This window comes from Thamnophis elegans, chromosome 4 (genome assembly GCF_009769535.1).
Source record: "Thamnophis elegans isolate rThaEle1 chromosome 4, rThaEle1.pri, whole genome shotgun sequence".
Classification (NCBI taxonomy): Eukaryota; Metazoa; Chordata; class Lepidosauria; order Squamata; family Colubridae; genus Thamnophis; species Thamnophis elegans.
This window is the reverse complement of record NC_045544.1, coordinates 100,953,747-100,981,534: the sequence shown is the minus strand read 5'-3', so window position 1 is coordinate 100,981,534 and position 27,788 is coordinate 100,953,747. Positions and strand designations below refer to the sequence as shown.

Genomic DNA, 27,788 nt, shown 5'->3' with positions numbered 1-27,788 from the left:
CTCTAACAACACAAGAAGCTTTCCTTTATACCATACATTTATTCCAAGACATCACCTATCCTTTTCTTAATCCATGTGCAGTGTTGAACCATTTGTTAAACATTCCATCCATTCTCATACATACTTTATTTCTATCATATGCTACTCTTACTGCACTTAGGAATCAACTTTCAACTTTCTTTATTTGGGCAAAGAATTCCTGTGGTTAGAATGCGGCATTGCAGGCTAATTCTGCTGACTGCCAGTGGTTAGATCCTCACCAGCTCAAGGTTGACTCAGCCTTCTATCCTTCCGAAGTCGGTAAAATTAGGACCCAGATTGTTGGGGAAAATATGCTGACTCTGTAAACTGCTTAGAGGGGGCTGTAAAGCACTGTGGAACAGCTTATAAATCTAAGAGTTATTACTATTGCTATTATAAGCAGTTCAGTTATGTTTATTATACATTCACAAAATCAACAAATGCATAATAAAGTTTCTTTTTCATAGTCATATATTTACCAATGCATTAATTATGACAATTAAAACAAAGATATATATTTAAAATTAGAATGATTAGAAAAATGAAAAAGATCATTATTTGGCACCAGAATGACTGCAGTGCTGTATCAAGTTACAAGACCCTTGCACCCCTAACACTTTAGAAAAAAAAACCCAGGGGTGTTCAAACTTGACAGCTTTAAGACTTGTGAACTTCAACTCCCAGAATTCCTCCTCTAGTCATGTTGGCTCAGGAACTCTGGCATTGAAGTATGCAAGTCTTAAAGCTGTAAAGTTGCAAGATCCTTGCACCCCTAACCCTTTAGGAAAAAAACCCAGAGTTGTTCAAACTTGACAGCTTTAAGACTTTAAGGTTTAGATAGGACTCTTAGAGGTGGGCGGGCAATTGGTGAGCCAGCCAATCAGTGAGTGACAGGCAGGGCAAACGTGGTGCGGACGGGCTGTGGGAGGAAGCTGGAACCGGTTCTAAATGGCATGGTAGATTTGTGGAACCTCTTCTATAGAAGAGGTTAGAACTGGCAGGAACTCACCCCTGCTGGGGAGGATACCCCCACTTCCATTCAGCTGTTGAAAAAGCTCTTGTTCATTAATCACAATTCATTGGTCAAAGAAGACAATATTTTTTGTGACTCATTTCTTCTTGTTTTAGGTGGAAGAAGCTGATGATTGGCTGCGCTATGGCAATCCTTGGGAAAAAGCCCGCCCTGAATACATGCTTCCTGTACATTTCTATGGTCGAGTAGATCATACCCCTAATGGGGTTAAATGGGTTGATACTCAGGTATAGCTTTTAAAGTTACATATGTGAAGCCATTAATTACAAGGGCAAAATAGCCAAAAGGGATATATTATATGGTAGCAGTCTTGGATTTGGAGATTTTGGCAATAGCAATTAATATTTGTCTACCTGTCATCCATGTTACAAGGATAATCAACCAGTAGAACTTTCCCAGTTTGCTGGGTTACCATTCATATTGAAGGGTTGGGTGAAAATAGCCATTTAGTAGAGTAATGATCAGAGGAAGCATCAAAAAAAGCAGAGGTAAGAACAATAAATGCTGCCTGGATAGCTTTGCCAACAAGGAATGTTTCAAGGATGCAGTTTGAATTATTCTAGTTTTTAAGTTAATTTCATTCTAAATCATTTGGGAATCAGAGAGAATCAGTTTTGAGTCAAAGTTAATTGTAGTTGTATATGAATGCTTGCAGAAACGTATGAATTGTTTCATCAATTCATTGTATATCTTGATTCAAATGAGATCAAATTCCATGCAATTGATGCAGAGATTTGATTTTATTTGCTGCCATTATCTGGTACCTTCCAGATATGTTGAGAATACCACCCCCATAATCCCCGAGGAGTATAGGCAACATGTAAGAACATCAAATTAGTAAAGCTGTGTTTTGGTCACTAACCTGAAAAAAGAAAAAAAATGAGAAAAACCCTGTTACGCAAGTAGAAGAACAAGGGACTCAGTACACTGCAAACACCTTTGTAAAGGTGTGTGAAAACACCATGACATGGCAAAGAATGGGAGCTGATTCGAGATTACAAGTCTTTAATTATCCAAATGTTTGGATAATTCTTCAATTCTAAAAAGAACAGATTCTCTCTTATTTTTTCTGAATGCCAAGTGAGTTCTAAAGGCAGAATATCCTATGGCACTTTAGAAACAAATGGATTTGTTGCAGCATGAGCTTTTGCAAACATGAGGAGCCTTCAGAGCAATTTAAAAGATGGGCTTCTCTGCTTGCAAACCTTATTTGGACCTGTTATGGCTGCAGCCTCTCTTATGTTTTCCACATAGACAAATGGGCCATGGTGTTCCACATTTGTTGCTGAGCAGCATATAATTGGTTTAAACAGCAGTGCTCCTTAAAGAGATTGACTAAACAAATGACTAGAGAGGCATTTGAAACTGAAATTTGGTGCCATTTTTCAACTGTTTAGGAATACACGATTTTCCATAGGTACAGTACTTGTAATTATTTGGTGTTTAATTTTTCACTTGTTAGGAGATACATGACTAGGCCATAAACTTCCCATGGGTGTTTAGTCTTTTTTTTTAAATCAAGTCATTTGTAGAATGCTGGCAGCTTCATGCTATCATGAAGTAGATCAGAATTGGACAAAACAACTTGTCAAGCATGTGTCAGTCAGGACTAGATCCTGATTTCAATAGTCTTCCACAGTTATTTAATTGTGTATTACAAATAGTTTTATGCCACTTGAGTGTAACAAATTACTGCATGTGGCTTAAGTGCATATGAAGAGCCTGGTTGGATCAAGCCAGCAAACCACCATTCTGTATCACACAGATACGCTTTGGTTAAAACATAAATGAAAACATGTCCTGGAATCATGCTATATTAAAATATGGTTTGTTCTATTCTGGCTTAATGTGCTGTATGAATTTAAATATTTAAGCTTTATTCAATAATAAAGTAATATATGGAATAATACCTAATGTTTGCTAACTAAAGAGCTGCACTGGGCTTATGGCACTTTTTGAAAGCCATACTCTTAAAAGGGGCTGAGGGCACAAATTTATTTTTTAATTGCATCTTATACTAATTTTTGTTTTTACTTATTTTTTTCTTTTTTCTTTTGAATTTCTTTATACTTTATTTTTTATAGTTAACATTATTCCTTTATAATCTAATATTTGTTCTTAAATTGTATTACAAATTTTAGAAGAAATTATGATGACTACACTAAAAAAAGAAGCTGCCACTTCAAAACTTTTCTACTGATGCAAAAGCCAAGCAACTTTTTTGTTTGCTTTGGAACAAATGAAAGAAGCAGCTTGCTTCTTCATTCCAACCCAGAAAAAAGGACGTGGTTTCGTTTTTACAAAAAGTAAAGTAGAAGAGACTGTAAAACCATAGTCTTGGTCTCGTGGTCCCCATTAAAGAAAAAAAAAAACATGGTTTTCCCCGTTTGAAAGGAACAAAGAACCTGCAGTCTATAAGTAAGCGAATAAGTGAGCATATCACAGGGAGGCTGGGGAAAAACAGTGAAAGCAGGTCAGTGAAGTTTTGTGTGTGTGTATGTGTGTGTGCATGCGTATACATTTTGTTGTGCATGCTGGTTAGATTGATTGGGCAGAGGGTAGAGAGAGTTGCAAGTGGCAGTTGGAGGAGAATGAATAGACTGGAAAGAATCAGACCTGGTTGGCAGGAAAGGCTGGCTTTTCCATGTCAAAAGGAATTTGGAGTAGCCAAGAAAGAGGACATTAACAGGGAGAGCTGTATGAAAAAGCACAAAAAACAATTGGGCACAATGGAAAGAAGAAAGAGTGGGTGGGTAGGAAAGATGACCCAGACAGAGGGCAGCATTTAGGGTGGGTCATAGAGCAGATGGGAAATGCAACCCTAGATGGAGAGAGGAGGACAGAGAATGGGGTGGAGGGATCTGGGGTTTGCGTTGTAGCTTACTCTGATCCTTTGGAGTAGCCCTAAATTAGTGTATTGCATGAAACCTAGTCGCGGTTTTGTTCTTTATGTTGTTTTGCTTGCAAAGACATTCCTCAGGAGATAATGGAGACCATGAGAGAGGAAAGTTAAGGTTGCTAAACTGCCAAGAGTGGAGAGAATTACACAATTAAGTTCACTTCCAGCCCCTTCAAAGAACAGTCTTCTCTGAAAGCTTCATTTAATAACATCTGTGACTGAGTGCCAAGTTCCTTTGCAGGTTAAAGAACATCAGATCCTTCTTTGTTCTGTCAAATGCTTGCCTAACAAGACCTGCGGAGCCCCAGTACTGAATTTCCTTAAATGCCAAGTTAAAGAAAGGCATGAATTATCTTCTTTTCTCCTCTGCTTTTTCTATTGGGAATGCTTTACTTTTGAGGATACAAAAGTCTACTTTGCTGTTTAATATCTGTTGTTTTTTTTTAATTTGTCTCATGTTATTATTTGCAATATATTAAGCTAGCCTGTCTAGAATTGTAAATAATTTTTTTTTAAACAAAATGAGCAAGGTACACTTGAGTGAACAATTGCAGTGCCCTTTATCTACAGGTTATTATCATTTTTATGTCACTGTGTTAGCCCATCTTTATTTAATCTCTTGCTCCACATTAGGTTATTCTTGCCATGCCTTATGATACACCTGTTCCTGGATACAAGAACAATACAGTTAATACCATGAGACTGTGGTCAGCCAAGGCACCCAATGATTTCAACCTCGAGGAATGTACGTACTCTTAATAATGAATAAAGTTCTTCCAGTATTTCTTTATTGCATTATTTATTTAAATTCAAATTTGCCCTGTTTGTTCCTTATATTTTGAGCATTAGTGTATAGGCATCTAAGTCTTTATGACTGATCCTGCATATTTTTCCCTCTGTCTCCTGTTTTATATCTGAGTTCCCCTTCTTTCTCATCACTACCTACCTCATTGTTCGATTGGTTCTCTTGGGGTTTATGTTTGAGATTGGGTCCTAATGATTAGTTTCCCTACCCTTCAAATTTTAGTTTAAAGCCCTTTAGAGCTCTTTAGATAATCTGAGCCAGTTATTTTCCAAACACAATCTTCCTAGTTCTTGTTATGCAGCCAATCCCTTCCAGAAGCCCTTCATGTAGATAATGTAGACCATGATCTAGGAGTCGAAATTTCTCTCAGTGGCATCATCCCTCAAGCCAGTAGTTTAAAATTCTCCTAAAATTCTAAAATTCTCCATTCTCTCATTGGTTGTTGACCTTATGTTGGAAGTACAGAAGAAAATAACTCTCTGTGCTCCTACTTCTTTTGTTTTCATGCCTAGCTGCTCATAGTCTTTTGTTATTTCAGGTTCTTTGTTGAATCATTTGTCTCCACATAAAACAGGAAAAAAGGATAATCAATGGCCTTGATTGTGGCTTGATTACTTCCAACTCTGTTATTCGTTGTTATTCTATTCTATGTTAAAGTTTTTCATACCTACACATTACCCGTTTAGAATCTAAGCATGTAGAAAAGAAAGTCTCTATATATTTTCTAAGTATGTTCAACCCAGATGACATAACCTCTTCTCTTCAGTATCTGCTATACAAAAGGAAATGTTAATAGAACATATAGTTGGGTCCAGTTTTATCTATTTCTATAGAAATATTTCTATTCTATAGAAATAGAATATATATGTATGCATATGCAAAAGTATTTTTATCTCAACTGAAGTCATGGAAAAAAACAAAAAGACAAATCTGGCAAATAAGAGGCTCATGATTCTTTGTCCCTTGATAAAAATCCGCTTCCCAATTCTGTTATCCACAAAAGAAGGGAAGCTGGTTATTGCCACTAAAAGCAGTTTCTTTTCTACAGCAGGGTGGTTTGGAGAGGGATAATTTAAAAGGGGCAATGAAGGCAGAAGCATTAAACTCCAGTCATCATGGCTCAAATTTCTGCTCCTAGCTCCTACTTAAGAAAAAAGTATTACACATCCAGTAAATTAATAAAACGTGTGCAAAGCAACCATTTGGTAGCTGGTATTCCTATTTTTTTCCCCTGAGAACACATCAAAGTAGATAAACACAATGAAGAAAGCTTCATTTAACCTCTGGAACCAAGCCACACTAATTACTTGATGTACTGAAAACATCCAGAAAGTCTTTTACACACTTCCTTAGAAATGTACAATCCATTATTTTTTCCAAAATAAAAAAGATGGTGACATCCAATTCCAGAGTAAGACTCTTGAGAGCTAGACAGACAGTTGAGCAAAGAATCCATACATTTACTTTGCATTCAAAATAAATGTAAATAAATTTCCTGTTGAATTTGAGTTACAAGTTGAAACTTTTAAAAATCTCACTGAATAAAGGTAAAGGTTTAGGAGAAGTTATGAAATGACTGCTGTGTAGTGATAAACACATACAGCTCTTGGAGTATTCCATTTCATTGAAGTAACTACTCTGAGATATATCTTCATTCTCTTCCATAGTTAATGTTGGTGATTATATCCAAGCTGTGTTGGATAGAAACCTAGCAGAAAACATATCCAGAGTGTTGTATCCTAATGATAATGTAAGTATCTGCTGCATCGTGCCATGTAAGTGCAGTTTAAGTGCTTCGTTAAATCTCTTTTGGCCACAAGTAAATTGTGGATTTTATTTGGCTGCTTTTCTGCTGTCTTAGAAAAACTATTTGTTTCTGTGTTTTGTGTGGGAGCCACCAGTTTCCACTTCTCTGATGAACTTCTCACCATCTTCAAAAAGCCACTCCTGGTGGAAGAAGACATACAGAGGCTATAGTAGGAGAGTGAAACTTACATACCACTTTGTAGTAACCGTTTCCTCTGCTCAGATAGTATTTTTACCTGACTATACTCAATTCAAGGTCACTAGATATACAATGCAGGGAGAATTAAGTGTCCTTAAAGTCCCATTTATTTTCAGAAGAAATTAAGAGTGTTTCCATGTTCTTAAGATCAGTGCTGATCCACAAATGTCCATGTGAATGTTTGTCGTCTGTAAAAACTTATTAAAAGAAGGATGCCTATTATATAAAATATGGACCTGAGATAGGGAAACCACTGAAGATTAAACCTGATTGGCAAAGTCCATCTCATTGCTTTCTTTCACCCTGGAAAGGAGCTTGATTTTTACGATCCCTACGATCAGATCATTGCCATTATTAGCCTATTTTCTTTTGGTATCTTCATTGTGCTGCTTCTGACATAGACTAATATAACCCCCTTTTCCCCACTGTGTTCCTAAGTTTTTTGAAGGAAAGGAATTGCGTCTGAAGCAGGAGTACTTTGTGGTAGCTGCCACTCTCCAGGACATCATACGACGATTCAAGTCTTCCAAATTTGGATGCCGTGACCCAGTGAGGACCTGTTTTGAAACCTTCCCAGACAAGGTGAACATTTTACATGAAGGCTTGTACAAATCTTGAAATAAATCATTTTAATTTTAAAGAATACCTTTATCTCTTTCTCTTAGACTTTGGCAGTCTTTTGATATTAAGAAAAATAAAACCCGAATGTTGCTTAATACTAGAATATCCTGAAGTCCTGTTGGACTGATCTTTATAGTACTATTAGTGGTGTTCATAGAATTATGCCATTATTTTTGTTGTTATTTAATACCATGATGTTTACATGGTTTAGGGACAAGAAATTATTGATAAATTCTATATTAGCAAACACTTCCAAAAGAATTTATGGATTTAATCAGATTTTATAAATTTTACCAATCATCTTTATCTTGGACCTTGTAAGTTGAATATCATGAATAATGAAGGGCTTTGAAACTCTGCAATGCAGTATCAAATTCACAAAACACAAATTCAGCAATAAGCACCAGTAATGAAAATTGGATAACATATTTTATCTATTTTAATTTTCATCTTCCTCCAAATTGCATAATTGGATGAGGATTCAGGTTTACTTTTCAAAAGAAAATTGTGCATGCCATTTTAGTATATTATTATTTTTTCCTGCTGTGACAACTTGGAAAGAATAGTTAAGATCTTTAGAAAAGTGAACTGATATGGTTGCACAAGAGTAGGAAAAAAAGGACAGACCGGGAATCCGGCAGATTATGTTCTTGGAATGAATGAACAATTGAAAAAAACTTTCTAAGTAGCAGCCTAAATACTTATTTAGCATATTTTCTGATGCTTTACTTTTAATCAGGATTAAAAGTTTATTTTTTAAAACTTGATTAAATATCAAATCCAAGACATGGCCACTGCCCAGATTATGTATGACTAAACCCTGTAGCTCCCCCAGAGTCCTTAATATTTTTTTCTTTTTTATATCGAGGAATTGAAATTTAGAATAGCTGGTCTGGGGTCACCATGTAGCCATCAGCATAAAATGAAACCAGATTTTCCATTGTGCTCCATGGACTCACTGGACTTTTTCTGGATGGAAATAATGGAGATGTTCATATTAAGGTTTATGTTGTCCATTTTACAGGTTGCCATTCAGCTAAATGACACTCACCCAGCGCTTTCCATTCCTGAGCTCATGAGAATCTTTGTTGATGTTGAACAGATGGAGTGGGATAAGGTAAGAGTCGAGTGGAGGCAGGAAAGAAACAGCTTTTGATCCCCTACAAGTTTTTTCAGAAACTGCCAGCGGATTCTCCTTCTTCAACTTGATTTACTTCAGATATCATGGGATTGCATTTTCCAGAATTTCTAGCCAGGATGGTGAGAAGCTAGATTCTTAAAGTTACTGATGATGCAATAGTTATTGGTCTCATTTGAGATGGCGATGAGTCTGCATGTAGACAGGACATTGAACAATTGGCCTTGTGGTGCAGCCGGAAAAATCTGGAGCTGAACATGCTTAAAACTGTAGAGATGAGAGTGGATTTTAGGAGGAATTTTACTATTCTACCACCTCTTACTATACTAGACAACACAGGTATGAACAGTAGAGGTCTTCAAGTTTCTGGGTTCTATAATATTCCAGAGTTTGAAATGGACACCTGTAGCATTAGAACCATCAGCATCAACTCAGAAAATTCAGACTGCTCCAGGAGTTGTTAACACAGTTCTACAATGGAATTATTGAGTCTGTCATTTGTGCTTCTACAACTGTCTGGTTTGGTGCAGCAACCAAAACAGAACAGGCTTCAGCGGATAGTAAGGAAAGCAGAAAAAATAATTGCAACCAGCCTGCCTTCTATTGAGGACCTAAATATTACATGGGTCAGAGAGTGGGCTAAGAAACTATCTACAGACCTCTCACATTCTGGACATAAAGTGTTTCAACTCCTTCCCTTGGGATACCTCTACAGGGCATTGCATTCTAAAACAACTAGACACAGAGACAGGTTTTGTTTCTGTATGCGATGATTGAGGTACTCCTATAACACATCAAGCTCTCTACTTAGCTCTAGTACCATCACCAATTGAATTTCAATTTCATGAATGTGTGTTTTTTTCATTAATAACAAGGCTGCAACTGATAAGTTACAACTCAGCACCAGTGTAATCTCCATGGCAAATATCAGAAATTAATGCTATTTGAAGTTACAACCATTTATTTTCAGCCCATAGAATTTGCTTCTACTCACACTAATTCATTTGTCTCCTTGGTTCCAGGCCTGGGAAATCACAAAACGAACCTGTGCATACACCAATCATACAGTGCTGCCTGAGGCCCTGGAGCGCTGGCCAGTGTCTATGTTTGAGAAGCTCCTGCCCAGGCATCTGGAGATCATTTACATTATCAACCAAAAGCATTTGGATGTAAGTCATCTAAATGAGAAAAAAAAGGACTTGGGAGAGGCAGAGAGAGGATACCAGAGGTTAGCAGTCTCACACAGCAGCCCAGAGAAAGGAAGGGAAGGCTCAAGATACTGCAAAGTCCTAGTGCTCTCATAAGATTTCACTAACCTCATGTGAAGTCATTAAAATCTTCAGACTTGAAAGAATTTGGCCATTTTAAAAGTATTTTTTTTCATTTTGTGTGGTTTTGAACATTATTTTGCTGGTAGATGCTTAAAGTATGTGATCCTATGTTGCTAGCATCAGATGAAGCTCACTGAGATATCTAATGGCAAACCAGAAGAGACTTAATTTGTGTCTTGTAGTTGAATGAAAACATACATCAGACATAGCAGTTTTATTGAATTTGTTTAGCTATCTTTTTTATGCCATGTTGTGCATTCTCTGGCCACCTTGCTGCATAGCAAAGAGCCAGTATTTAGCTCTAGCAAGTGGACAGAATAATAGCATGGGAAGAATCAATCGTATTTGGACTTCAGATTCTTGTGATCTTGTAACAATCAGTAAAACAACATCAGTCATCCATCTGCTACCTTCATATTTCTTGTGTTACAGTGTCCACAATTCACTGATGCTGATAGTACTCTGGAAAGCAGCAGTGCACGTAGCCCTGCCAAAAATGTCAGGCTTAGAAGCTGATGAGTTGATCATGTAAATCACAGGTGGGTTGCTACCGGTTTGCATCAGTTCGGGTGAACTGGTAGTGGATTTTGGCCTAGATCGCCCGAACCAGCAGCGACCCAGGCTGGCCACACACACCCGAACCGGTTACCCGGTCTCTGCTGCTGTTGCCGGCAAGGTTTTTATTACTTTTTAATGATTCTTGCCCATGCACAGAACAATTTGAGTTGAACTGTGCATGCGCGAGCAACGCAAAGCGCACGCACGAGCAAACCGGCAGCAACGCCGGCAGCAACCCACCCCTGATGTAAATACATATAAGGATATCTTTGTTAGTATAGCTTAGCATATCTTTTTCAGTGTAATTGATACCATCCTTGAATAGATCTTGATGTCTTTTGTTAAGAGGTACAATATTCAAATTTTGCATTTGCAACAGTTCAGGAGTACGAAATGATGGGTCATCAAAACTCTGGTGGAGCTGGTTTCTCTAGGGCAGTGGTCCCCAACCTTTTTATCGCCGCGGACCAGTCAGCCTTTGATAATTTTACCGTGGCCCGCTGAGCGCGCGCAGGGGTAGGGGGGGCAAAAATGGGGGAATACAAACATAATTTTTAAATCCACCTTCCCAATTCAACACCTGAATCATATCCCACCTTCCATTTTGTATGTAGATTTTAAGGAATAAACAGCTGAATTAATCAAGGTCAAAGATAAAAAGAGCAAGGGCAAAATTAAATAAGCCAGAGGATAGCAATGTAAAAAGAATACAGTATTCAGCCCATTCACTCTATCTAAGCCCCCCCACCTCACAAGGTTGTCGTGGGGGAAATAGGGGGTGGGAGTATTAGGTATCTTCACTACCATATATAAAAGGAGATACTATCTTAAATAACAAAGTGGGCCCCCACCTCCAAAATATACTAAAAGAAAAAAGATTCCATGTGCTCAACTAATTTTTTTTTAAATCATCACTATATTATGGACTATAGATATATATATATATATATATATATATATATATATATATATATATATATATATATATATACACACACACATACATACATACATGCATATATACATACTGTACGTATGTACGTACATATATATATTATGGACTACAGACATATATATATATATATATATATATATATATATATATATATATATATATATATATATATATACACATACATACATACATACATACATACATACATACATGCATACATGCATATATACATACTGTACGTATGTACGTACGTATATATATAATGTCCAAATAACAGGAAAAGCGCTTCAAGGACCAAAGTATATTCCTTTTTTGCAGCCTTAAGAGAACTCTCGTTTTTTGAGGCTCAGAACCAGGCATTCTCGTGGGCTGCAAAAAGGAAACGCGACCCGGGAGCGCAGCCTCCAAGAGTCCATATCACCAATAGCTACGCGTGGGGGGAAAGGAAATGTGTTTTGTGAGGAAGAGAAAGAGCGTGCTTCACCGATGCCCGTTGGCGAAATTTTGGAAGAGAGGCAAGAGACTTCAGGCACCGAGCCCCCACCCCTGGCTGCGGCAACTGGAGCGGGCGGGAGGCAGGGAAGGGGTGGGCAAGACCGCCGCTTTTCCACCGTGCGCTGCAATAGCAGCAGCGGCGGCCTGAATCTGGCGCCAAAATCGCGCACCCCCCATCTCCCCTCAAAAGACCCCCCCCCCCGCCCTCGGCTGCCCAACGTTCTCTCTCTCTCTACCTCTCCCGCCGTTCCTTCTCACAAGCCAAGGCCGGGCGGGAAAAAGAAGAGAGCGGCCTCCAAGGGCTCCGCTTCCAGCGCATGGTCCGCCCCCTCCTCGCCTCGCTTCCAGGCGAGCCGACTGAGGCGAGAAAGGAGAAAGAGGCGGAGGCGTTCACTGAGGGGACGGCTGACTCGGGGAGGGGGCGGAGGTGGTGTAGTAGCGGGGAATTCTTCCTCCTCACCTCACTTGCTCCTGTGCTTCCGCGCAGCTCCCCCCCTCCGGCGACGGCGCTGCATGAGTGAAGAGTCGGCCGTTGCATGGCCCCCGGCCGCTGCGCGGCCCGGTGCCAGGTACTCCACGGCCCGGCACCGGTCCGCGGACCGGGGGTTGGGGACCACTGCTCTAGGGGATGGTGATAATGGAGGAGGGCATTTGGGAAGAGCAGGAAAATAGTTTCACCTCTCCTGAACTTTGGAGGATGTGTTCATGTTTTTCAGTTTAAAAGAATTCATCGTGAGTTATGATTTACTTTGTTGTGTAACATTCCCGTCATTTTGTACATTCTGTCAGTATGTGGCTTCCCTCTTTCCTGGAGATGTTGACCGCCTCCGAAGGATGTCTGTGGTTGAAGAAGGAGACTGCAAGAGGATCAATATGGCCCACTTGTGTGTCATTGGTTCTCATGCAGTCAATGGAGTGGCTCAGATTCACTCGGAGATTGTGAAGAATTCTGTGTGAGTCCTGCTTGTTTCTCTTTTACTTAGTTATAAGTAAGCTATCAATCCTGGTGTTCTTCATAGAATGCCACTGATCTAAGAAGCAATCAATGCCCTTTCTTCTCATACATATCTGCTGTTTTCCAAATCTGATTTATTTGTTATTAAAATAAATGATTTTATTCATTTTGCACATAGCCTGGAAAATAGAAGTGCTTAGTAGTGAGAGGAAAAATTATAGACATTGAGTTTTAACAAATTATGAATGAATGAACAAATGAACTAAGGCTAGTTTCTGTAGTCAGTACAAATTGATTTCTTCAATTTGCATTTTGGGTGCAAATTTATATAATAGAAGACTCCACATACATAGAAACCCAACAAGTCTAGAAATGAGATTTAATATAGTCCTTCTCTGTTATTCTTAAGTATATGCAGCTTGAATTATTTCAATCCAGACAACGTCCTCCATTTTTAAAGGCATAGGATTTTAAAAATGTTTATCTCATCCTGCCTTTTGCTGGGTACATAGAACTTGTCTGCTTCAGCAAATGGTTGTCAAGTCTCACTTTAAACTTCTCATTTCCATCACCTGCAAGCTTTCTGCTTATAAACTATTTCCCAAATATTTCTTCATATACATTTCCTAGGCATAATCCATTTTCAGGGGCAGGTAATTATTAACCTAGATTATAACCTAGTAACTTCCTGATGGTTTGCATTTCAATTTCTATGAATCAGTGCTCTGTTGCAAAGTACTTTTGGAACTACAGTCCTTAATATCTGAAGATATTAAATTGATTTCACTTTGTCAGTGTTCTTCAAACAGAACATATACTTTGGTATATGGGGAAGAGAGCAGAATTAGCACTACTCAAGATCTGGATTATGCTTTTCATAAATGTATCCTATGACTACATTCTCTTTTTAACGGTTGCATTGAGCTGCTAAAAAGTTAATGGTGTTAAATGGCATCAAATAATTTATATTACGTTCTGTTCCTTTTAAAACTATCTCACTCATATGCATTGTAGATTCAAAGATTTCTACGACATAGAGCCAGAAAAATTTCAAAACAAAACCAATGGTATCACTCCCAGGCGATGGCTTCTGCTGTGTAACCCAGGACTCTCCGAAGTCATTGTGGAGGTAAGTTACGTATCAGCCAATAGGAAATGCTTGTAGAAATACTTGGTTGGGTTTCAGCTACAGTCTGATGAAGCGCCAGATAACTGGAAGGAAGCAAATGTTATCCCTGCCTTCAAAAAGAGGGGGGAAAGAAGAGACAGCATACTACAGATTATCTTGTCTGATACTTAGGATGATTCCAGAGTACAGCATAACAATATGGTGACTGACAAAAGTATGATTTTGAATCTGTGAACAACTCTAGATAAATAGTAAGTTTGCATTCAGATTAGCAGAAAGTCATGTTCAATTTTGTATCAGGTAGACCATATGTCAACTTCTCCTTACTTAAGATTTCCTTTGAAACATAAAATTTAAGCAGAGCGCCTAACCTCTAAGTTGATGTTGGCTGATCATGAAAATAACTATAATTAATATTATTATTATGAGTATTTATCCCCTTAATGTTTATAAAAACAAGAGAGTTAGTTAGCATTATTACTCCAAATAGTGGCAAATGCTTTCTCCCAAATACTGCATCTGGCAGCACATCCTCTCTTGGTTGAGCCACATCACATGGATATTTATTTGATGCTAAAGGGGGAAGACATTTTATACCAAGGGAGAGGATAGAGATGCTGCTTTTTAATTTTTTTTCTCTCCGCTTTTTCATTTTTGCAGAATCATCTTGTATTATATCCAGTTTCCAATTCAGTGGTTAGTCCTAAATTAGCCTATTCATTGTCAACAAGACCTATAAGAGTGAACCAGATTTCATCTGTATCAAAACATTGCCACTTATGTGACTGTTAACAATGATGTACATAGTAATAGAAGCATTCAACTGTGAAAAAAATGTATCAGTTCTGTTAATTATAATTTTTATTCTCTTAATATACAGAGAATTGGGGAAGATTTCCTAACTGATCTTAGCCAGCTAAAGAAGCTGCTGGATTTTGTCAACGATGAAGCCTTTATTAGGGATGTAGCTAAAGTTAAACAGGTAATAATTGCAACAAGCATGTTTCTCTATCTATTATCTATATATTGTCTCTGTCTGTCTGTCTTTCTGCTGCCTGCCATCTATCTGTCTGTCTTATCTATCATCTATCTTTCTACACTGATGGTGTTACCTAGTTAGGGTAATTAAACATCTGCAAGAAAACAAGGAAACTCAGAGACCACCAAGGACCCCACATATCTATCTATCATATCTATCTATCTATCTATCTATCTATCTATCTATCTATCTATCTATCTATCTATCTATCTATCTATCTATCATCATCATCCTCACAACCATTTGTTTAACTACTGTTAGAAGATTTATTTATTTAGTAAACAAATTTATATAACCTCTCAACAGTTACAATGGTCTCAGAAAAAGTGATTTATGACCTATAGCCATGATGGCGAACCTATGGCACTCATGCCATAGGTGGCATGCGAAGCCATTTCTTAGGGCACACGAGGCATTGCCCTCTCAGCTCCAGCACACATGTGCTTGCTGGGCAGCTGATTTCTGCCTTAATTTTTGGCCGTTTTTCGTCCTCCAGAGGTGTCCCTAAATCTTCCAGAGGGCGAAAAACAACTCAACATGCAAACCAGAAGTTCAGGAATGGACTTCTGGGTTGCCTGTAGGGCCATTTTTCTCCCCCCAGAGGCTTCAGGGAAGCCTCCTAAAGCCTACAGAGGGAGAAAAATGGCCCAACGGGCAACCCAGAAGTCCGTTCCCGAAATTCTGGTTTGTGAGTTGGGCCGTTTTTGCCCTTCCCAGGCTCTTAGAAAGGGTCTGGAGCCTGGGAAGAGCGAAAAACGTCCACCGTGCCATTGTGTGGCAAAAGCGTAGGGAGCGGGGGGGTGGGTTGCACGTGCGGGGGCAGTTGCATAGAATTATGGGTGTGGGCGCCTGCACACCCAACCCCTCGTGCTCCCCCCGCTTTTGCCACGCAATGGCAAAAAGGTTAACCCTCACTGACCTATAGTCACAATTACAATCATCATACTACTACTGCAGTCATGTGATTGTGATTGTAATTTGGGCACTTAGCACTTGGCTCACATTTACAACCAGTTGCAGAATTCAGCTATCACATGATTGTGATTTGCAACCTTTTTTGCTAATTGCTGGGGGAAAAATACCATTAGGGAGGTGTGATTTGTTTAATGATCTTAACAACTGTAGTGATTTGCTTAACAGCTGCCATAAAAATGGTCATAAAATCATGTCCAACTCAACTTACGACTTCAACAATCTAGGAAGAAAATTCCAATTCCAATTGTGGTTGTAAATCAAGGACCACTGTATTTACCTCTAGCTAGCTAACTTCATTTATTTATAATATTCATTTGCATGCTACCTCCTAGCAAAACTATATTTATTTTATATAGTAGATAGTATCTTTTTTTAAAATTCCATTTAGGCAAGGCACTTGAGTTGAATGTCTGTTTAAATTTTCCGAGATCAACCTAAAATGTCTTTTTGGCAGGAGAATAAACTGAAGTTCTCAGCGTACTTGGAAGAACAGTACAAAGTGAAAATTAATGCATCCTCTATGTTTGATGTGCATGTCAAGAGAATTCATGAATACAAGAGGCAGCTCCTCAATTGCCTACATATAATCACTCTCTATAATCGTGAGTTTTTTGCCAGCTCAAAGCTTTTAAATCCTTCTTAGCAGGGGTGAAATTCAACAGGTTCTGACATGTTCTGGAGAACTGGTAGCGGAAATTTTGAGTAGTTCGGAGAACTGGCAAATACCACCTCTGGTCGGCCCCAGGAGTGGGTTGGGAATGGAGATTTTGCAATAGTCTTCCCCCAGGAGTGGGGAGGGAATGGGAATTTTGCAGTATCCTTCCCCTGCGATGCCCACCAAGCCATGGCCACAGAACCAGTAGTGAAAAAAATTGAATTTCCCCACTGCCTTTTAGATAACATTAACAATAATATTCCTACATCAGTGTGGAAAAAAATATGTCTATATGAAAGGATTTGGGAAAGTAATCTGAAGAGATAGGGGGAGTGTGTGTGTCGTGTGTGCACGCACACGTATGCGGATATATGTTTGTAGAAGCAGTCATATCCTTTTATTCTGATTATAATGCTCCAGCATGCTTGAACTTGAGATTCCCAGAAACTAGCCTTGGTTAACAATGAAGAAGCATATTTAGGAACCTCAGCTGAATTGCATACACATAATTGAAGCCTTGGTGAGATCAAAATCTTAACACTGAAGTTTGTCATAAACAAGCAGGCAAAAAAGATAATATTTTGCAAAATGAAATAAGTATGATTGACATTTCATGCTAGGAATGTGATAAAATAGAATAGAATATTCTTTATTAGCCAACTGTGATTGGACACACAAGGAATTTGTCCCCGGTACATAAACTCTCAGTATACATACAAGCAACAAAGTGATAAATATAAATCACAAGATATAATTATATGTCATAAGATACAACCAACAAGTGATAGTCATAAGATACCAATGGGAGTACCGTATTTTTTGTACCATAAGACACTCGGGACCATAAGACGCATAAGAAGCTTTTGGGGAGGAAAACAAGAAAAAAAATCTGCCTCCCAGCATCCATGAGTATTCCGGGGGAGGGCCTTCTCTGTGGCAGCGCCGGCACTTTGGAACGAACTCCCCGCCGAGATTCGGACCCTCACCTCTCTCCAGGTCTTCCAAAAAGCCGTTAAAACCTGGCTGTGTCGGCAGGCCTGGAGTTGATGAGTTCCCTTCCTCTCTCGATTGTGTGTCAGTTGGTTATTTTAAATACTTGTATTTGTAGTTCTAATGTTTCCCTTCCCCTCTTGGGTTTGTGAGCCACCCTGAGTCCCGCCGGGAATAGGGCGGCATATAAATAAAACGAAACCAAACGAAACCAAACCATCTGGCTAGCATCCTTGCAGCAAACAGCCTGGTCAGTTTCAGCACGTTATCGCAGCCTGATTTAGCACGACCAGCTGATTGGCAATTGGATCAGCCTCCCGGAATAGCGCCGATGAGCTGTTCCAGGCTGTGTGGATCATCACCACCTTCTTGTGTCCTGTTTTTGGCCTCTGCACATCCTGTTTTCGGCCCATCACGGGCAAGAATCGACACCACTGCTGATCGCCACTGCCAATCACCACTCCCTGTGGCAAAATTATTTTTTGTTAATTTTTTTTCTTTTTTAAAATCATCCATTTTAAATGTCATTCTCCATTTTAATTTTATTGCTTTTTTTTCAGGCATCAGAAAAGACCCTAAAAAATCCTATGTACCAAGAACAGTTATGATTGGAGGAAAGGTAAAGAATTTCAATGTGAAGCTAAGTTTACTACTTAGTACTTAAGGCTACACATATATTTCTTCCTTCCACCCATCACCGCCTGCCTACACACTTCACATTTATGTTAAATTTTGAGTTATTTAAGCATGCAAAAATAAATAAATCCAATATTTTTAGTCTTTGTTTCCTTGTGTGATTCAAACATCCTTTTTACTTGGAAACTCAGCATATTAAAATAAGAACTTGAGGAGATTGACAATTTCTATTGTGGTATGGATTTATTTAAGGTATCTACGAGCTGCAAACTTCAGTAAAGATTAAGAACAAAAAGTCATATATATATGTAGCAGGAAGCCTCTACTGGGATAGATCAAAGTTTCCTTTGATTTTACACATATATAGAAGTGTTCACATATATCAGTTTGTGGCACTCTCTTTGGGAATTAGGTATTTCAGCTGATAAATTCAGAAGATGGCTTCCTACTTCTTCTTCATCATCATCATTGTCATATGATAATAACAGAATAACAGACTTGGAGGGGACCTTAGAGGTCTTCTATTCCAACCTCTTACTCAAGCAGGAGACCCTATACCAGGGGTGTCAAACATATCCGGCATGCAGGGGGGCTTAGATCTGGCTTGTGGGGCCAGCCTGGAAATAGCAAAGGACTGGCCCGCAGTCCCTTTCCTAGTAAAAATGGGGTGCAGGGGGGCCACATGGGGTTCTCCCGCTACCGGTTTTGGCCACCAGAGTGCTGCAGGAGACCTTCCAGGCCCAAAACGGGGCCTCCGGAGCGCTCCAGGAGGCTGTCCTTAACTCAGAAGGTTATAAAAGAGAGGGAAGGTAAAATAGTTTACTTTTCAGGATTGCAGGATTCTGCTACTATAGCCTATGTCAATAATTTATAGTTCTATTCTTCCCATGGAGTCAATTTCTTGATATGGTCTCTCATAAGGTGATCAAGTAGATCAAGTAGGTATTAAAAAAAACAAAATCACAGAAATGTACACCTCTCTATTTTTATAAGTGTATAAAACCATGGGTGTGGGGGTGAGGTCCCATATCACGCCTACCATGGCCATGCCCATCCCCCGGTCCTCCAAGGTCAAACACAACTCTGATGCGGCTCTCAATGGAATTGAGTTTGACCTCCCTGCCCTATACCATTCCAGACAAGTGGCTGTCCAGTCTCTTCTTAAAAGTCACCAGTGATGGAGACTTTTAAATAAATTCTGATTAGTGGTTTCTAATTAAGAAATCCAGATGCTATATTTTGGTATTCATTTGCCTTGTGACTTTCATCACTCCTTTTTTTCTCTCTTAAGATGTTTTTCCTTTTCATCCTCCAGGCAGCTCCAGGCTACCACATGGCAAAAAAGATTATAAGATTGATCACAGCCATTGGAGAAATTATCAATAATGACCCCTACATAGGAGATAGACTCAAAGTCATATTCTTGGAAAACTACAGAGTGTCTCTTGCTGAAAAAGGTAAGCCAGTTTTGGAAGCAGGTTGGCCTAAGTAGTGCACAACTTGGTGCCTTTCAAGATTCTGCTGATCTTTCTTTTCTTGCATACCTTGTTTATGGCTGTGCTGACTGAGGTTGTTGGAAGTTGCATCTAAAGAATTGCATACTGTGATCCATGGCTGACTGGCTCTTGTGCAAGAAAATATACCCCTTCCAAATGCAGAGGTATAAGTGCAGTCCTGTATGCCATACAGCTGCATCAATGAAGCAAACACATGGGGTGTTGAACTGCTTAGTCTACTCAGAACAGTAAAATTAGACCACACAAGGCTTGCTCATGTTAGGTGCAGAAACAAATGATTTGTTTACAGAGGAAAATAATGAAGTCTTACCTGTTTCTCTTTTCCCAATTCATCCCAGTGATTCCTGCTTCAGATCTATCTGAACAGATATCTACGGCTGGGACTGAAGCTTCAGGGACAGGAAACATGAAATTCATGCTGAATGGAGCCCTCACTATTGGGACCATGGATGGGGCCAATGTGGAAATGGCTGAAGAAGCTGGAGATGATAATCTGTTCATTTTTGGCATGCGGGTGGATGACGTAGAAGCAATGGATAAGAAAGGGTTTGTAAATGAACCTTTCACTATGAACAGGCCATAGAAACAGCCTATGGGCATGTGATTGATTTTTTGGACCAGCATGAAACTTCTCCTGAGCTTTTTCAAGATGGTGCTTCACCTTAGAGCAGGAGTATCATACTTGATCCCATCATGGGCTGAATCAAGATTTTGTTTGCCCTTGTGGGAACAGGCGGGCGTGGTCTAGTCATTGCAGCCAACTGGGTGGGCGGGGCGGCACGGGCCAGTCCCTTGCCATCTGTGGGACAACTCTGGGCCTATCGCGGGCCGGATTTGGTGTGCGAGCCACATGTTTGATAGCCCTGCCTTAGAGGAATTAACCAGAATTCAGTTTCTGTTTTGACAAGGAGACTTCTCTATCTCGTGTCTAGCAAGCAGAGCCGTCAGGATAGACCTGACCTCCTTAAGAGTCCATTTTTCTTCTCTGAATTCTCTCCTATGTATATTAGAGTTACTTATGGTCAATATCTCTGATTATGAGGAAAGCTTATTAGAAAATTCAGTCATTGAAAACTGCTGCAGGAAATGGAATAGCCTTGTCGTGGGAAGATTGGGTTATACATTGTGACAAAACTCTCGTTATCCATTTATAGTAATAGAAGAAGAACTTGCTACAGCATAGAACAGAGCTTACATACTCATTGTATTAAAAATAGGAACATTTTTGAAATAACCTGCAATTTCCACAAATTACTCCTCATAAATTGTGTAAGATACAATACTGATCATACCTTTATTAAGAATTAATATGCACCAATAGCCTTTTAATTTGACATCTGTGTTCTGTATTATTTCCAACTCACCTATAATTTAAACTGCTTGAGTGAGTATTGGCCTACAGCCAATATGATGTAGTGGCTAAAGTGTTGAATTAATGTCCCCCTTGATGATGGAGCAGTCTCTACTTAACCACATGGCACTCATTTTCACCCAGTCTTAACTCACTGTGGAAACCCTTGTATATATCACCTTCTATTCCAAGAGAAAAGATGGGATGTAAATGCAAGAAATAAATAATAGAAGCAGAAAAGGTTAAGGGTGTCCCTATTTTTCTTGTTCAGGTACAATGCTAAGGAATACTACGACAGAATTCCAGAGCTCAAGCAAGCTATTGATCAAATAAATAATGGCTTCTTCTCACCAAATGATCCTAGTTGTTTCCACGATGTTGTCAACATGTTGATGCATCATGACAGGTAAGAGGCATGAAATGGTGCACTTTTACTATAGACTTTCTTTTAATGTCCACAGCGTGGGTTCAAATATAACTTCCAACATCTCCAGCCCAGTGGTGGGTTGCTAACCAGTTTACTACCGGTTTGTTCATACTCACACGCGCAACACTTCTGCGCATCAGCCTCCTGACGACGCCGCTGCTACCGGTTTGGCCAAACCGGGAGCAACCCACCTCTGCTCCAGCCATAACATCAATCACCATACTTGCTGAAAGATACAAGAACAGCAGTTCCTTTTTATGAGGCATATCATATTGGGGAAAACTACTATATATTGTAAATCCAGGCAGGGGGCATGACACACTCTTCATTGATAACATACAGACCCTGGCTTATTTCCTTTTGCCGTCAATTGGGCTCAGAAACAAGCCATCAGCCAATGCAGAAATTTCAAGATAGGTGTAATTCTACTCTCAAAGAGTTAGACTGTCAAGAGCCTTGCTGCCACATTTTGAATCAGCTGTAGCTTTCAATTCAAAGGCAATGCCAAATGCAGCACATTACTGTAGTCTAACCAAGTGGGGATTAGGGCACAGGCCATTATTTGGATATATTTTTATTTTTAAAGGGTTCCTGAAATTTAGAGAGAGAAAATACAGTGAAATCAGTCAACTAATGAAATAAGGTTATCTTAAGCAATCCTGACTTAGGGCCTCCTCAGAGTGGGAACTACCATAGAAAAAGTCCTTTGAAATTATGTTACATAGGAGAGAGTCTCACTTAAACACTTAGGTACTTAAACTACTCAAGGGGACAGGAAAAGCACATCCAAACTTGCTTTATTTAAAGCACAGCTACAATATTATATTTATTTACCCAATTATTCTTTATGACTCTTTAGTTAACAAAATAAATGGAATTTATGGTTGCATTTACTTTGTTTAGGTTTAAAGTATTTGCTGACTATGAAGCCTACATCAAATCTCAAGGGCAAGTGGACCAACTATACATGGTAAGATGGAGACTTTCCTCATAGTTTGAACTAATTGCAAATTGATAAGAAGGCTTCTTCATGAAATAACTAGAAATTATAACTAGTGTTCCTGGTATCCAAGAGTGAGCCCAATGCTGAAAAGGGGCAGTCAGAATGTACATATGTATCATACATACATTAGCATAATCGCCTTATCTTATTCTAGCACTTGGGGAAACTGCCAGCTCTTTCCGGCCTTCCGAAAAATTAAAGCGGGCTGCCAGATCCTGAGTGGAAAGGTGTCCCACAGGGCCTTACAGAAGGGGCATATTTCTTGTTCCCACTAAATAGCAACATGAATGGGAAGGGACTTGGAGCCCAGTCTATCTGGCTTGATGGAAAATGAAACCTTTGGGGAGAAATTATCCAAAAATAACCTGGCCCGCTGCGACGTAATCAGTATATTGAATTGCACCTGAAAGAACCTGGGAGCCAGTGCATCTCACATGACAGTGGTATAATGTAGACAATTGAGACATACCCAACACTGCCCCTTCTGCTACATTATGCGCCATTTTTAATTTCCAAGCACTCTTCAGGACAGCCTCATGTAAGGCATTTTTCAGTGGTCCAGCTGTGTCAAAGACAACACAGCCAAATCCATTTGAGTTGAATCCTTTGTTTGCTTCCACCTGATGGACAGGATCTTGCCTAATTAAAGCTATCTAATGTAACCTATTAGATATATCATGAGAAGTTGTAGTGTGTGGCTACTCTGAACTTCTCCCTATCCCACTCCGATCCAGCTCAGGACTGTGCCGACTCATAACTGGGCCTCTCTCTGGGAAAGCTCTGAGTTGCCAAAATTCCTATTCACTAATACTCCAGGTTTATATTCCATCACATCTGGAAAATTCCCAAAACGCGAGTGAGCAAGGCCTCCCTGGTGGATGTACCACATCAGAGGAAGAGTATATCAAGGTGCTTTTATCCTTGAGTAGGATGTTGTTGGGCCCTGAGTTCCGAAAGATAAGTGTGTTTTCCCCAAAATAAGCCCTATCTTGATTTTTACCTGTGCATCCAATATAAGCCCTACCCCCAAAATAAGCCCTAGTTAAGACCCTGCCCACTCTGTTGCACCTGGTTGCATGAGGTAGGCCATGGCGCATGGGTAAAAATCAAGCTAGGGTGAGGACGCGGTGTTGGAACTGTTTTATCTTTGGACAGTTGCAGCCAGGCCTCGCACACTCCGACACCTGCCTCACCTTGCTGGCCAACTTCTTCTGCAGCTGCTTGCGGCCACTGGCACATGTCACTCCTGGCTTCCATTTTGCTTTCAGATTGATGCACAGGGCTTTCATGAAGGCCTCTGACAGGGAAACAAGGCCATGTGGCGCTGCGTGCATCAATCCGGAGCTCATTTTTCAGCTGCAGAGGCCTTTCCTGAAGGCCTCTGATGGCGAAACAGAGGTCGGGGCAGCAGCAAGCGACCACAGAAGAAGTGGGCTGGCAGCAGCCACATGGGCTCCTGCTGGATGGGGGTGTTGGCGCTGCCACTGCAAGGTAATAATATGGAAGACTTCCCCTGAAAATAAGACCTGGTGCCTTTTTTGGAGGCAAAAAAATTAAGACCATGTCTTATTTTCAGGGAAACACGGTAACTATATTAAATGTAGGGATTTTTTTTTTTTAAAGCGGTTAAATGTAGATTGGATGGCAGTAGTTAAGATCATTTATCTGGAATGAGGAATCCCAATTCCCAATAAATTAAACAGGTAGGGGAGAATAGACAACAAGAATAAGTAGAGAACAAACAGGAGAAACCACAGTTAAAGTTTATTACAGCTCTAAGAAACTGAAAGTTATGAATTCTAGCTCTGAATTCATAACTTCTGGAAAAACTAGCTGTCCAATGAATAACAAATGATCTTTCCACTATTAAAGCTCTGAGATATCAGCCTAATAATCTCTTTCTTATTTCTTCTTAGAATCCTAGGGAATGGACTAAAAAGGTAATTAAGAACATTGCATGCTCTGGCAAGTTTTCCAGTGACAGGACAATTACTGAATATGCCAGAGAGATCTGGGGAGTGGAACCTTCTGCTGTGAAAATTCCTCCTCCAAACATACCTAGGGAGTAAGTCTGCCACTAGAAGGTGCATGCAATTACCCTGATGGGCTTCCTGCTGCTGCTACTACTGCTAAGACGTACCTGCTTCCCTGTGACTTTTCTGCAGATGAATTCAATCATGTATTTTACCACACTTTGGCTTGTTTCATCTTTATAAGCATATAGCTGAAATGAGAGCAACTGGTGCTTCAGATAGTAAGAAATAGTTGACCAAAACTTATACTCTGTCATAAGATTCAAGACCAAAACAGAAAGTTTAAGCAAAAAAAAAGATGTTCTAATCTTGCCCTCTTTTAAAAATCCAGGATACCAATGAGGTTTATAGGTATCCATCTATTATATGCTGAAGGGCACTTCAGGTCCCCAAACTTGTTAATTCCTATGGCAGTTCCCAATTGGTCAAATCAGAAGGTGCCTACAAAGTCCGGAACTGAATGAAAAACGTGATTCCACAGGGATAATATGTGTTGCCTTCTGGAATGGAACATGGAAGCTAGACTGGAACCGTTCTGTAACCAAGGAGAATCCTTTCCCCTCATAAGTCATCTTGAAGTCACTTCTCTGTCTTAATTGCAGTGGTGTCTGCAGCAAATTGAGGTTGAATCAAAATGACACATACATGGTGGCATCATGACACAAACATAGGTACTTGTATTCTGATGACACCCACGAATGTCCAGTTGAGGATTTAGCATTCTGTTACATGTTTTATTCCTTCTCCCTCTTCCTCTCCCCTCCACACTTAGGCTCATTAGGAGTACCATTGCTGATCTCCAGGACAGTTCCAGAATCATTCTAAGTGACCGATCACAAATGGAAAAATCCGGATACTTTTTCCTATAGGGAGAAGTTGTTCAAAGTGAGTTAAAGGCACCAAAGAACCTGCTTGCTTTCCTCTAAAATGAGAATTCCCGAACAACCTGTGAGCCATAAAGTTAGCATCCAGTCTATTGCCCTCAAGATGCATTAAGACTGCCCAGTTAGCCCGAATTAAGTCAAATTACCGGTCATATTTTGTGATCTGATGGATTCTGGATAGTTTTCAGAGCAAGTGGCAGTAGATAAAAAAAATTAAGACATTTGCTTAGCTTCATGGTAGATTGCTAAGCTTTGCTTTAGGAACTAGACTTTATCTGTGTATATTTCAAATTGTGCAGCTACATGGATTATTTAAAACAATCTTATATAAAGAGCAGGCACTGAAATATCTGTCACTTCTCATACTGAAACCACTCCATCCAGAGTTTTTCTTGAGTCAGTGTTGTCTCTAGAGGTCACCTTTTTAGTATTTAAAAGAATATTGGGAAACCCCCATGAATTTTAACTTCAGGCAATAACATCACGATTTTGAGATCTATCAGGTCCTCTAGCCTGGGTTGCCAAATAAATAATTTTTCTACAAATGCTGAGGAAATTGACTATATTTTAGAGCCCATCAATTCTTAAATGGCAACTTTATCTGTAAATGACCAGAATGGAAATGAATGTATATCCTATAAGCTTTCAGAACCAAAACATTAAACAAACATGCTCTTTTCCTTTTCAGACTTCTTAGTAGAGGCATTATCAATCTAATACCAAGTCAAAGAAGTAATGAATATAATCTACAAAGTATTCCTTCTCTAAGCTGATGCCCTCCAAATATCCTGTGGTAGCAACTCCCCACTGTCAGGGAGTTATATAGGAGCAGGAGGCCAGAAACAGCTGCCAAATCTCTCCCTAGATTAATTTTTAGGGTCGCCCCATACAGATGAGCAATACAACTTCATCTATCAAATGTAGGAAACAGTGACCGCAGTTTTCTGAATAGACAGCAAATTGATATGCAATAATAGCATCCCTAATTTAACAGAAAGACTTTGTCAAAAACAGGTGACAGTTTTGTCAGAGCTGACACTGATCATCTGTTGAGAAGTTAGGACACAGAGCGGATGCAGATCAATATCAATCAATCAATAGCAGATTTATATACCGCTTCACGGTGCTTTACAGCCCTCTCTAAGCGGTTTACAGAGTCACCATATTGCCCCCAACAATCTGGGTCCTCATTTTTCCGACCTCGGAAGGATAGAAGGCTGAATCAACCTTCAGCCTGGTGAGATTCGATCTGCCAAATTGCAGGCAGCCAGCAGAAGTAGCCTGCAGTACTGCATTCTAACTACTGCGCCACCTCTAAGGGATCTTTTCTGCTATCCAGGACTAGTCAATGCCCATATCAATTATTGAAATGGCATGAAATACAATAATTTCATAAATTTCAAGAATCATCAAATAACAAAATTTCAATGCTTGCATTATTCCAGAAAACAACAAATTATGAATGCGAAACATATTCATGTTATATCGGTCTGCTATATTTTTGTCTAATCAAAGTGGATGAAATTGAAGTAAAATATATGGTTCTATTTTGTGTAAGCCATAACTCACCAAATAAGTGCTAAATGTTTAGATTTAACAACCAAGTTTAGCAACATTTAAGTAGATTATAGAACATATTGGTATGTTTACAGTTATAGTACCTCATTTCAGATAACCTTTAGGGTTTTATAACATTAACTGATGTTTGTAAGTATGTTATTCACATGTTCAGTTTTTTTTTAATTTGCTGTTTGTGGTATATAGCTGTACTTATACAATTGTAACTTCCAGGCGCATCCAAACTAGAAAGAGCCTTAGCACAAGCCGAGCTGTTAAACCATAGATTTATTTACAATTATAGATTGTTCCAAAACTACTAACTATCATTTTTTAGCTCACAGAATTTGGAATCTGTGATTAATTGGAATCTGTTTGGTCTGATTATAGCAATAGTAGTAGAGAAATGATTCCTACCAATCTGGGTTTATAAACTGAGATTATACCAATATGGTTACAATTTTACTCTGTAGAGTAGTAATTATTTTCATAATGTTAATTGTGAAATACTACATGGTTTTCATACCATCATATATCCATGTCATTCTAAGTTGTGTTCTAGAATGCCCATGCATTGATGAAAGATGATTAACCAGAGATTGGCAAGAAAATATGTCTGCCACTCCTGATTGGCTAACTGATGAATTCCCAAAGAGCTTGTCTAATTTACTGTTTGAAAATGGCTGTCATAAGTATCTTAACTTTGATCATGAAAAGCCCATACCAAAAGCAGATTCCTGCTTTCTACACTCAAACCATTTTAATTGGCCCTAAGT

The 27,788-nt window shown here is 39.3% G+C and overlaps 1 protein-coding gene across 1 annotated transcript in view; it reads left to right on the top strand.

Moving 5' to 3' along the window:
• The window catches only part of PYGB (glycogen phosphorylase B), a 61,692-nt gene extending 35,250 nt beyond the window's left edge, over positions 1 to 26,442 (top strand). The window contains exons 5-20 of the mRNA XM_032216513.1: positions 1,150 to 1,281; positions 4,587 to 4,698; positions 6,426 to 6,508; positions 7,202 to 7,345; positions 8,409 to 8,501; positions 9,545 to 9,691; positions 12,651 to 12,814; positions 13,831 to 13,945; positions 14,826 to 14,927; positions 16,414 to 16,561; positions 18,165 to 18,223; positions 19,556 to 19,697; positions 20,096 to 20,303; positions 21,380 to 21,514; positions 22,439 to 22,505; positions 24,455 to 26,442. Of these exons, the coding sequence (XP_032072404.1) occupies positions 1,150 to 1,281; positions 4,587 to 4,698; positions 6,426 to 6,508; positions 7,202 to 7,345; positions 8,409 to 8,501; positions 9,545 to 9,691; positions 12,651 to 12,814; positions 13,831 to 13,945; positions 14,826 to 14,927; positions 16,414 to 16,561; positions 18,165 to 18,223; positions 19,556 to 19,697; positions 20,096 to 20,303; positions 21,380 to 21,514; positions 22,439 to 22,505; positions 24,455 to 24,607 (2,004 nt within the window). The 3' untranslated portion in view covers positions 24,608 to 26,442. The remainder of the gene's footprint in view (positions 1 to 1,149; positions 1,282 to 4,586; positions 4,699 to 6,425; positions 6,509 to 7,201; positions 7,346 to 8,408; positions 8,502 to 9,544; positions 9,692 to 12,650; positions 12,815 to 13,830; positions 13,946 to 14,825; positions 14,928 to 16,413; positions 16,562 to 18,164; positions 18,224 to 19,555; positions 19,698 to 20,095; positions 20,304 to 21,379; positions 21,515 to 22,438; positions 22,506 to 24,454) is intronic.
• The last annotated feature ends 1,346 nt before the right edge of the window (positions 26,443 to 27,788 follow it).